The sequence below is a fragment of the Aplysia californica genome, unplaced genomic scaffold (assembly GCF_000002075.1).
Source record: "Aplysia californica isolate F4 #8 unplaced genomic scaffold, AplCal3.0 scaffold00058, whole genome shotgun sequence".
Lineage (NCBI taxonomy): Eukaryota > Metazoa > Mollusca > Gastropoda > Aplysiida > Aplysiidae > Aplysia > Aplysia californica.
In genome coordinates, this window is record NW_004797328.1 from 737,022 (window position 1) to 749,985 (window position 12,964).

General features: G+C 39.6%; 1 protein-coding gene across 4 annotated transcripts in view; it reads left to right on the forward strand.

Annotated features, from left to right (window-relative positions):
- LOC101864050 (putative peroxisomal-coenzyme A synthetase) overlaps positions 1–12,964 on the forward strand; it is a 25,881-nt gene that overhangs the window by 8,148 nt on the left and 4,769 nt on the right. Inside the window, exons 1-3 of one of the 4 annotated variants that reach the window (XM_005093111.3) lie at positions 557–969; positions 11,468–11,755; positions 12,475–12,960. In XM_005093111.3, coding sequence (XP_005093168.1) covers positions 11,480–11,755; positions 12,475–12,960 — 762 coding nt within the window. In that variant the 5' untranslated portion in view covers positions 557–969; positions 11,468–11,479. Of the gene's footprint in view, positions 1–556; positions 970–6,751; positions 6,857–10,595; positions 10,693–11,467; positions 11,756–12,474; positions 12,961–12,964 lie in introns of those variants that run through there. The other 3 variants (XM_005093107.3, XM_005093109.3, XM_005093108.3) reach the window with 3 other exon arrangements.

Genomic DNA, 12,964 nt, shown 5'->3' on the forward strand with positions numbered 1-12,964 from the left:
TGCCTCTCTCGTTGTCTGCCCCTCTCACTCTTTCTCTCTGAGTGTGTGTGTGTGTGTGTGTGTGTGTGTGTGTGTGTGTGTGCGCGCGCGTGTGTGTGTGTATGTGTGTACATGTATGTTTGCGTGTGCGCGCGTGTGCACGTGCGGGTGTGCATTTGAAGAAACATGCTTAAACCCAACGGACATACAGGTGCTCGTTCTCAAACACAGACCAAAGTCCTCTTTTTCACTTGGACTAACATGTGTAATACTAATACGGACGCACAATCAACAAAAATATAATTCAGATCCCCCCCTCCCCCCCACACGCACACACAGTCACACACACCCACACCCATCCTTCCTTTTCTCCCACACAGCTCTTATGGCACTACTCTCCTCCACCTTTCTTCAGCTTTCCGCGGTCAATCACCACCTTCCACTTATTACAGCGTTACTCTTACTTCAGTTGTTAGGAAATTCGCCCCAAAGCCCCTCCCCCCTTTCCCCCTGGCCTGACCCCCTACCTTGACCCATGCACGCAGAACAACAGTGGGCCTCATACCAACATCTGGCAACCGTAATCACAAGCGTAAATCAGCATCTCTGAGCCACAAAGTTATCTCAGTTTTATAACCGTGCATTCTGCGCTGAGAACTAAAAGTACTGGTACTGGTTGCATTGCAGTGAACGCTTAGGCGTATGGAGATCTACTTAATAGTGTTGATGAGTTTAGCAAAAGTGTAGCATTTCTTGGCTTTGGGGAAAACAAAAGTGCTCTTTTTTCCACATAAGTAGATGCTGTATATCTCAAGAAACTGCTCTGAAGGTAGATCCTGTTCTTTATGAGTCTACACTGTTAGGGACAAAACGTTTCTTGTTCCGGTCTGTGAAATGTTCGTGGGATACTGAAAGTCGGTCGCAGTGAGAGCTTGATACTTCATGGTGACTTCAGAGATTACTATTTTGGTCTGTAGCTGAAAAGTGCACGTAAGTAGACAAAGCTGGAAAGGATTTTCCAAATCAATTTTTCTTTCGACAATAAGGATTGGACTGTATAATAAAGTAAGAACAGCGGGTTTTATTTTCGCTTTGGCGTTTTGTAGAGAGCTTGAAATTGAATTAGATATAGGCACATAGAGATACATTATCAATGTTTGCTGTGTAAAAGTTAGAAGACATAGATATGGTTCTCATTAGACTTCCTTGGCCAGATATACAGCATTCGTTTCCGTGGCGTAGCGGTTAGGCACTTCACCATCGCACACACACAATGTGAGTTCCATTCCTATATCATGAGGGTTGTTTTTTCTTTAAAAAATCGAGTATTTCCATCTTTGTGCTGGGACACTTCATCGCTCTGAGTCCGGGTTTGCCCTGACGCCGGGATGGAAGCAGCCCGCCTCTTTTATATCTATAGTGTATCCATGGGAAAGTAAAACATCTGTAACCATAATTTATTACGAACTCAGCTGAGGGCAAAGACTCAGAAGACATAATTCATTTCAGGGATTTAGCAATTTTTAAAAATCTGCACTTTGCGTGTGAAAGACATGAGTTGCTTTTTAATATGGGTGTTTTTCCGCCCCCATCGACATACTTTAGACCATTAGGACAAACTCGTGCAAAGAGGGATCTAACGACCTAGCAACAGAAAACTCGAGATACTCGATCATTGTTTTGATTATCGATGTGGGAAGATATTGCAATTTGTAACTCCACCTATGTGCTGGGATCCTGTGTCCCGGGTTGGTCGTGATATACAGGATGGAACCATCCAGCCTGCTAAATTATCTGCATAGTGTCAATGGGGGGAAAAAGCATATGCAAAAACCCAGCCCTTCCTGTATAGTGTAAAGATTAAAGATAGGCCTACTAGTGATCAATCAGAAATAAGACCAAAACCACGGCTCATCGCGCAGAGCAATGGGCATTATTTAGTGGCGTCCAAAATAAACTTGAAAATGTAATCACTAAATCATTGTGTTAAAGTCTCGCACTTCCCACTCATGCAGCATAACAATTTAACGCTAAATACATTCTGCACCATCTGGCACATTAATAATTCATATATTTATGTTAAGAGGTGCCCGAGATATGGTCACTCAAAATTGATCAAAGATTAAGAAATCAGTCTTAGCAAAATTGTGCGAAATCAAAGAAACGTAAATTGTCTTCGCGCGTGTATTGAGGAGCATCAATATTGATAGAATGGACATGACATTACATATCCAATGAATGGAGAATTTTGTATTGCAATAAACAACATTCTTTATATATATATATATATTTATTTATTTTTTTAAAAATTAAAAAAATAAATAATTTTTTTTTAAATTTTTTTTTTTTTGGCACCATAATTTCAAACAAAACGGAAAACAGAGCAATTACAAAAACCACGAAAAACTTGTATTTAACATTTTATTATGCCATTTAGTTTTTTGCTTAGTTTTGTGTAGAGCACGAACCCTTTTGGGAATCGAATCTGTTAAATTTTGAACATAATTATCTGTCATTTAACCCCAAATGTTACAGAGAGTTACAAACAAAGAGTCTTAATATTGGAACAACGTCTCTTTTCTTCAGCTGCTGTTTCATGGTACTTCACTGTTCTCATACCTGTAGGATTCATATTGGGGCTATTTACTAGTTTAGTTCATTCTACCCCCAGACCACCCAAAACCATGGCAGTTTCGTGGCCTCTGCTCATTTTATTATGCCATTTAGTTTTTTGCTTAGTTTTGTGTAGAGCACGAACCCTTTTGGGAATCGAATCTGTTAAATTTTGAACATAATTATCTGTCATTTAACCCCAAATGTTACAGAGAGTTACAAACAAAGAGTCTTAATATTGGAACAACGTCTCTTTTCTTCAGCTGCTGTTTCATGGTACTTCACTGTTCTCATACCTGTAGGATTCATATTGGGGCTATTTACTAGTTTAGTTCATTCTACCCCCAGACCACCCAAAACCATGGCAGTTTCGTGGCCTCTGTTCCTCTCTAACAGTTGATATTTCCAAAACCTATGACCGCCCAAGGGCAAAAAAGGTTTCGTGCTCGGCTCGAAACCATTACTTCCTAAACAAAAACGAAATTTATAGCAATGAACACGTGTTATGTTAAGTTCAGGTTTTGTGTGGTAATTATAACTGCTCTGTTCTCCAATCTCTATGAAAATATCATCAGAAGATACTGTTCATTGCGGAGACAATAATAGTCTCTTTAAATTTTACTTTTCTATAAACATGCATTACACAAATGTTGAAGCACTTCAATATACGCGCGAACACACTTTTGCGTTTCTCTGATTTCACACACTTTTGCTAAGCCTATTTTTTAAAGGTCAAATTTGAGTGGCCATATCTCGGGCGTCTCTTAACATAGATGAAATATTAATGTGTCAGATGAAGCAGAATTTATTCTACTTTAAATTGGTATGCCGAATGAGAGGGTAGTGCAAGACTATAACACGATGATTGAGCTATTACATTTTCAAGTTTCTTTTCGACGCCAAGACATCCAATACCTCGTTGTGAGATCAATATAGCTTTCTCGTTTATTACTGTTGTCACAGTGTGTGATATAATTATGTGGAAACAAACCGCCTTTGTATGCCAGTGCTTGTCAATCTTTTCTTTAACTAGCCCCCAGTTTTTGGGCGACATTACTCGTGCTCAAAGGCAGGCTTTGTATGCAAAACTTACCAAAATTGCCTCGAAGTTAAATATCTTCCTTCCTAATCACCTTTTATTAATCGTGACATTTCTCATTTTGGAAATACCCTTTGAAACAAGGGCTTGCTAATGTAAGGACCGTTATGCTCATTCGGCAGACTCATCAACAAAAGATTGTATCACTTGCCCAGTTGGTGGAACATAATACCTAAAAGATGACTAGAATGAAGATGGCGGCATAGTTCAATTTATGATTTCATGTAAATAAAAGTAAGCTTGACCTTAGATTTCACAAAATTGGTAGCAGACTATTATTTTAAACAATGCACCTGCAGTTTATTGATTTTAACCGTTCTTTTCAGATCAATCATGTTTAATTTTTTAAAATTTGTACCCACCGTTTCTCGGATTACAGAGTTTCTAATTTTGTCTCGCCTGGTTTTGTTTTACTGCTTTTCTAAGGCGTCGCATTTCACAGGTTGTAATTCTGTGCTCTAATGTCTTGTTCGTAGTCCATGTTTGGCATTGATAGGTGAGTGTTGGGATGAATATGGTGTTGATCATTTTTAGTTTTGTTGTCATGGGGATGTCAGGATGTTTCTGTAGTATAGTAAGCTGGTAACTAGCATTATTGGCCTTTTGTGCTCGTGTTTCAATTTCTCTGTTCAGTCGCCCATCCTCTGTGAATATACTTCCGAGGTACTTAGTTTCTTGGACCTTTCTGAGACTGTTGTTGTTGATGTGTATCCTGAGTGGTTCTGGCTTTCTGCTTACTTTCATTATCTCTGTTTTGTTGATGTTGATCTTCAAGTCGTAGTTGTTACATTCTTCGTTTAATCTGGTGGTGTGGTGTTGGCGACTTTGTTCATCTTTGTGTGCCAGGCTTTGATAATCAGCGAAGAGTAATTCATTTAGGGCGTCTGCTTCTATGTTGGCCTCTTTTGTAATTCTATCCATATATAAGATAAATAGTAGTGGTGATAAGACACAACCTTGTCTTACTCCGGATGTTATCTCGAACCATTCTGTGAGTTCCTCTGACGTTCTTATTGTAGTAATGCTGTTCTCGTAAATGGCACGGATGTTATCTAGAAGTTGGCCTCTTACAGTGTAGTTTTCGAGTTCTTTCTACGAACTGGTCGATAAATACTATATTTAGTTCCCTGTTGCTTTCTATTACCCTTTCGCACATTTGTCGTACGGCAAATATTGCGTCGGTGCATCCTCTTCCCTTTCTAAATCTCATTTGGGCCTCACTCAGAAATGGTTCAACTGTGTGTCTTGTTCGCCATTCCAATATATATTAAAAAAATTAATTCATGTAGAATATTTTTTCTTACGGTTTTTTTTTCGCTTTTTTCCAGTTCAAGTATATTTATATTTGAGGTTCCATATTTTGTGGTTTTTGAAATTCCTAGGTGCTGCATTTGCTGAGATTTCAGTGTTTACATTTTGTGCTTGCTATTCTCATAAAAATTTGGACTTCGTTTGGTACATGGTGTCTTTTAAAAATTTTGACTTCCTGGCGGTCAATTTGGATTTGTTATGAGTATATTATTATCTTTTCTGAAAAACAACCACTCTGTAATAATATCATCATCATTTAGAATGGAGATAATCGGCGTCGTTATCAATACAAGAATGGCACCCAGTAACCAAAACCTTTAGAGAACCTTTTTGGTAATTTTTTTTCTAGAATCCAGTCCCATGAAACCCTTTTTAAAAAGCCCATGTGTCTCTAACTACACTCCCCCCACCCCTTTCTAATTAAAAATACTTATCCACGTTATCGTGCTTTCTTTTCCAAGTTGATTTACAGAAGGCCAGATCTAGAATTCCTTGGCCTTAAGCAAACTCAGCTAGTCAGCCTTGGCTGTAGATCCTTGACAAAAAGGTGCAATGGGGCCCTAGTTTTCGGCCAGGATGAAATAAACAACCCCAGCGGTCTGCAAATATAAGCTTGTATTTTATGCATGAGTGTGTTTGTGTTTGTATGTATGTATGTATGTATGTATGTATGTATGTATGTATGTATGTATGTATGTATATGTGTGTGTGTGTTTAAGTGTGTGTGTTTGCGTATATGTAAGAGCGTGTTTAATTGTGTGTGTATGTTTGTGTGTATTATGTGTGTTTCATGTGTGCGTGTGTGCTTGTTTGTTTGTTTGTTTGTTTGTTTGTGTGTGTGTGTGTGTGTGTGTGTGTGTGTGTGTGTGTGTGTGTGTGTGCGATGTGTGTGTGTGTGTGTGTTTGAATGTGACACTATAGCTTAAAGAGATAATTTTACAGTTATAGTCTATGTAAATTAGGTTCAGCTGTCGTCATAAAATCCTTAGAGTTGTCTTCCTCAATCGAGTTACCTCTCAGCCCGCTTTTTCCTCCCTTCCACATGAGGTATAAGATAGTGACAAGAGGCAATGAAATCGGGATTGTAAATATATTAGCTCTTCTCATGTCAAAACTGCAATAAAAACAGGATCAGTATTTAAAAGACATTCTACATCGAATTTGAGCACTGAATATGCTACAGCAATCTGCAGTACTCCAAGAATGCGCAAAGGGGGTTTGGTGGGGGGAGCAGGGCTGGTGGTGGAAGGGAATGAATAAGCCTATGGAAACATTCCCAAGCTGCCTTTTCCATGGGCAGTTTAATGGTAAAGGCTGCATAACATGCTCTCTGTACGATGTGTGTGACCTGTCAGTCAAACCCTGGGCCTCAAATCGGGTAACGAATCGAATTGCATTTTCTATCAAACAAATAAACAAATGTATGAAGCAAGGAAAATTGACGACAAAAAAAGACCTGTTTGTGGCCCATAATAATATTATATACACGTCATTCTGATACAAAACATAAGCAGGCGGAAAAAGCACTTGCAGTAAGAAAAAAGCTTTTAAAATATCAGAAGATAAAACTAGGTGTTTTTTTAGGGGGAGGGGGGCGTTTTGAGGGGCTAGGGAGTTGGGGACAGAATGTTTAGTTTGAGATAGCTCTGCACTAGCCTGTAGATCTAACCCAGGGGTCATAAACTCGATTCGGGTAAGGACAGATAAAGAGGTACAGAAACTTTGGACTATATACCCTATTTAATTTCTGGCTTGCAGTCCATTTGATAGTGGATGCAGGAAACATTGTGTGTTAGACGTTGCTGTTCACTGGACAGAACACATACTTACGTTTATGAACAGTGAACACATACTGTAAGTACGTTTATGAGCAATTCATTAATTAATTTATTCGTGCCAAACCACAATTTACTTTTTATGGCATTATCTCCAATGCAAAATCTACGAGAAAGCCAAGGTTTTAAGGGGTCTTGCAAACTGTGGGCATTGATTCAGGTTCAACAACCAAGTTTAGGTGTTTGTGAGGGCATAGTTTTTCTGTGCAACCTGTAAAAAACTTCTGGTAACGCCGAACACTGTAAGGTACGGTCTTGTATTTGAAGAGAACTTTTCCCAGAACTCTTTTTTTCAACGTTAAGCCTACATTTTTATTATTTTTTCGAAAAGTTCCTTTCCTTGATTTTGGGAACTAAAATGCGATACGTCTGCCACCCAATAATTTTTCAACCAGTACTTCCCGCCCGCGCCTTCTTTTCTTTCTTTCTTTCTTTCTTTCCTTCTTTCTGTATTTCTGGCTTTCTTTCTTAATTTCTTTCTTTCATTCTTTCTTTTGTTCTTTCTCTCGTTCTTTCTTTCTTTCGTTCTTTATTTATTTATGGGGGTGGGGTGGGTGGTGTATCATATAGCACGCCGTATATGTCGTAAAGTCAAAAGGTAAGCGAACGTCTACATCAATAACATATCTGGAGAAGAAAAAGGCAACTTCCTATCGACATCTGTGAAACGAAGGAGGCTCACAGAATACGCGAGTTCGATTCCTGAGGGGAGAGGTTTCTTTAATGGAATCCCTCCATTTGTCTGCTGGGATGCTGTGTCCCTCAAATGGCCCTAAAAGACAAGGTCGAAGCTCTACTCTTAAATGATATATGTTACGTCGAATATGTTTTTTCCCCCATTTTTTTCGGGGCTTGAAATATCTGCAATTATAGTACACCAGGAAGCGCGCAAATAGTGTAAAACTAAACGTCGATAATCATCAACATCCAAGTTCACCACATTTTTGTAAATGTTGTTCCTTACCCAGGCATATAGATCTCTGAAACTTCATAAATGTAACGAGTGAGTTCTGTGGGTTTTTTTTACATTAATAAAAAAAATTTACACACACACACGCACGCGCACACACACACGCACACACACACATACACACACACACACACACACACACACACACACACACACACACACACATACATACATACATACGTTTATACACAAAGACGCACACAAACATACACACACACACACACACACACACACACACACACTCACACCCACAGACACTCACACGCACCCACTTCCACACACATTCTCACACACATAAAGATATACATGACGCACGCACGCACGCACACACACACACACACACACACACACACACATACACACACACATCACACACACACACACACACACACACACACACGACACACACACACATACAGTGGCGTCCAAAAGAAACTTGAAAATGTTATCACCCAATCACCATGTTAAGGCTTTGCACTACCCACTCATGCAGCATACCAACTTGAAGCTAAATAAAGTCTGCATCATCAGACACAATATTTCCTCTACGTTTAGAGAAGCCCGAGATATGGTCACTCAAAATTGACCTTTAAAAATCAATCTTGACAAAATTGTGCGAAATCAAAGCAACGTTAAAATGTGTTCGCGCGTGTATTGAGGCGCATCGCCATTAGTGGAATGGACATGTATTGAATATCAAATGAAAAGAGAATACCATTGTCTCTGCAATGAACAGCATCTTCTGGTGATATTTTCAAGCCGATTCGTTACAAATACTAGGCGAAACCTGTACTTAACGATGCATGTGCTCATTAGTACTGTTTTGTTTTTGTTTAGGAGATACTGGTTTCATGTAGTGCTCGAAAACGTTTTTGCACATGGACTGTGTTAGTTAGATTTTGGACTAATCATCTGACAGCAAGGAACAGAAGCCAACAAACTGTCATGGTTTAGGGTTTAGGCTGGTCTCAGGTGGAATGAACAAAACTGCGGCGTGAGAATCCCCGGATGGCTTGGTTTAATAGTGCAAGTGTTGGAACGTCATGTCTTACCCTAATTTTCGCCATGTAGACAATATCTGTGCATGGCAAAGCACTTTCTCACAGGGCCTCTAGACAATTCTTGGAAAACCATACCATATCAACGTGAGAGTGCTCACCAGTAAATAGCCCCGATGTGAATCCTACAAGTATGTGAAGTCCCATGAAATAGCAGCTGATGAAAATCGACTTTGCTCCCAATTCAGACCCTTTGTTTGCAACTCTCTGTGACATTTGGAAGGAAAATGGCACATAATTATGTCCAAATTTTGTTAAAGCGATGCCCAAAGAGTTCGTGCCCTACACAAAACCAATGGCTCCAAAGCAAAATAACAATGACCACAATTTAATGTTAAGTCCAAGTTTCGTGTGCTATTATTTTGTGATTGCTCTCTTTTCCGTTTTGTTTGAAACCATCAAAATTAAATATTTTTTATTGCATAAACAAAATTCTCCCTGCATTAGATATGCACTGTATACCCATTCAATCAATATTGATGACCCTCAATACACGCGCGAAGACAATTTTACGTGTCTCTGATTTCGCACAATTTTGCCAAGCCTGTTTTTTTTTTAGGTCAATTTTTAGTGACCATACCTCTAGTGACTCTTAACATATATGAAATATTAAGGTGTCAGAAGATGCAAAATTTATTAGGCTTTAAATTGGTATTGGGCATGAGTAGGTAGTGCAAGACCTTAACGCAATGATTGGGTGATTACATTTCAAGTTTCTTTTGGACGCCATTGTATTATACACACACACATGTGTTTGTGTGTGTGTGCGTGTGTATGTGTGTGTGTGTGTGTGTGTGTGTGTGTGTGTGTTTGTGTGTGTGTGTGTGTGTTTGTGTGTGTGTGTGTTGTATAGGCGTAAAAAAGTACCATACCACTTTTTAATTGGGCACCAAATCTAGTCTTCTTGGGTCTTTACGCGTTTACGTCCATGTGAATATCATTAAGTATTCGAAAAAGAAAGTAGGAAAGCGGTAGATTCTCTCTATTCTTTGTTGTTTAAACATTTAAAAAATTAAGTTTAGGTCTATGTTTATCAAATGCCGCAACAACTGCTGATCACTGTCCCTCAAAAAGGTGGCAGATTTACTCAAAACCAGGGAAGTCTAGACATGACATGCCCTGCGCATTTCTGCTGTTACCTAGGCAATGAACGTCAACAGAAAAACAGACGTTGAATGTTCTGTCAACAGCAAAAGCACGCTGAGCATGTCGATGGCCCCTCACCTCCCCCCTTCTCCCCCTTCTCCCACCTTCTCCCCCTCCCTCCCCCATCTCTCCATCCTCCACCTTTACCCTCCCTCCTCTCCCGTATTCATATTGTTTCTTAGCAGGTTTATTTTTAAAAAGTGACAGCAAGACTGTCGTCAATAATTAATTAGTCGCGATTGTAGTAACGGTCGAAACCAATACATGATAATCTGAACCCTTTTGGTTTAGGTTGTCGTGCTAAAGGTATGCGGGTAGCTGGCACATATATAAACTTATAAAAAGCTTTAGTGACTAAACTTTTTGGCTTGAAATTTAAAAAAAATTATTTTGGTGATAATCTACGCAATCTACACGCCCTTGTAGAAAGAAGGGGGGAGGGGGGAATGAAATGTGTTAAAAAGTTACAAATAGAATATTACAACGTGTCTTGGTACTGCATAATAGTTTGAGGAAGTAGAGATTATAGGGGAAAACGGAAGTTCAAATATTAGAGGTAGCCATTTTGTTTTTGTCACAGAGCACGTCATAATATTATTTATGCCTTCTAATTTAAACATATTTTACCCATATATACTGCAAGAATCTTATTAGAGTGCAAACGCTTTGAATTGCAGCAAGGTAATAGAGATATCTGTACGCTTTCAGTCTAGCTAGCCCTTGCCAGCTACAGCTATACTTCATTATTAGCACCTTCAGACATAAGTGCCTGCCATCAACAGCGTTACGTTTAAGTAAATAAAAATATTAGTACGTTGGGGCTTGCGCAATGTGGGCATAGTCAAAGTTGTTAGTGTGCTGGGTCTGTGAAATTTGGCCCACTTTCTTCCCAGCCTGTCTCACTGTTTAGCAATACTGTGTACACATTGATTTGTAACTTTGGTCACAGGTGTATTGTGTGGTTCTCGGGGAGAAGCAGGGGGCAATAGAGAGTGTAATACATGCACTACTAATAGCATAGCAAGGAAGACTTCACTCGGAAAATGGCCTTAACTGAAGCTGTTATCTCTGTGTGTGTGTGTAGAAGTCAAAGAACTTGTAACATTTTTCTGTTTCGGACTGGGACAAACATTCAAGGTTGGATAGTACTGTTAATGTGTGTTATAGGTCTAGTTCCTATTTTGAAAAGGCTGAGGTTGGTTAAGGGCCATAGCTTGAATAGTTTGTCACTGCTGTGTAAGTAGCATTTCCTTTCTTTTCTATGCTTTCTGGTCCGCTTATTGATCTCTCACAAGATAAAAAAAAGCTCAACCCACTCTACATTGCTAACTCTTCGTTATTTTGGAAGGATTTTTAGGAGTACCCTTTCCTCTTTAAGCTAATCTAATTGGATATCTGAGCCGCATAGATCTAATTTTATACAAATATCTTTCGTCTATCTGGATTGTTCCAACAGCAATCATTCACAATGGCCGAGGAGATCTGGACCGTGGCCGAGATCATGAAACACTGGGCCGATACGCAGCCGGACGCTCAGACTTTTCGCTTTGTGGACAAGAAAGGAGTCCAGTCAGTCTGGACACCACGGAACATATACGTGACGTCATCTCGGTTCGCATCTCGACTCCGCGGGTACGGGTTCTCGGACGGTGACGTCATCGCTAACGGAATCCCTAACTCCCCAGAGAGGCTCGTCACAGATCTGGGAATTATTTTGGCCGGTTGTGTGATGGTTAACTTTCAGGTAATTGTTGTGAGATTGTTAACATTGAGTTTATGGTTGTGATGAAATGGTTAACATTAATTTAATGAATGTACATATATATATATATATATATATATATATATATATATATATATATATATCTTTCATGAATTCAGGTAATGGTTGTGAAATGGTCAACATTAAGGTAATGGTTGGGAAATGATGAACATTAAGGTAATTGTGGTGTAATGGTTACCTTCCAGGTAATGGTTGTATAATGGTTAACTTTCAGGTAAAGGTTCTGTATTGGTAAAGGCTGTTAGGTTGTTTAACTTTTAGATAATGACATAATATGGTCGCTTTTAAGGACAAGAGGGCTAACCCAGATTTCGGAGGTTTTCAGAAATCTTGACCTACACCGAAATTGGGTATTGATCTACCTGTAGGTGAAGTTTGGTTTCATTGGTGTGTATAATAATATGTGTTTGGTTAAAAGAAAATTCTCCTTGTCTTTTAAAGAAAGTGGACAAGGGTCCCTAAACTTTACCCTCTATTTTCCCAAAACAGCATTTTTCGGGAAAGCCCCCATTATGCTTAAAAGCGACCATAATATACGTACACTCAGAAAACAGATCTACAGTCACAGGTTAAATAAATAATTATAAAGATGGACAATAGATAAGCACGTTTGAGCTAGATAACGACAACTCCAATTTTCCTAAAAGTTGTGTGGGTTTTCTTTTTAATTCATTCCCCAGGCCGTGGAAAAGGATGGCTCTGACTTCTGGAACACAGCCAAACTGGCAAGTTGTAAGGGCGTCGTCATCCCAGCTAGGTCTGAGCAGCCCACTCATCGTCTGATAGCACCTTTACTTCCTGACGTCACGAAGACGTCGGGCTGCGCGGAGATCTCAGTCAGTCAGGTCCCGAGTCTGACCAAGGCAGTTCTCGTTGACAGAAGCGAGTCAGACCAGGAGAGTTCTTTACTGTCCAGCTTGCAGTGTAGTGAGGATGGCGTGGACATTTGCTACAATCCAAAGAAGTCGGACATCACGGTGTTATTCGCCACCTCGGGAAGTTCGGGCTTCTGCAAGTTGGTGCCTCGGACTAACGAGGAGGTTCTAAGGGCTGGGCGCTCGTTTGAGGGCGCCAAGTCCATCAAGTATTTCTCTGACCGACTTTTTGGCTGGATGGGAGGTTTCCCTTTTGACTTTCTAGCTTTCTGTTCTCCGAGAATACTGCAGGTGC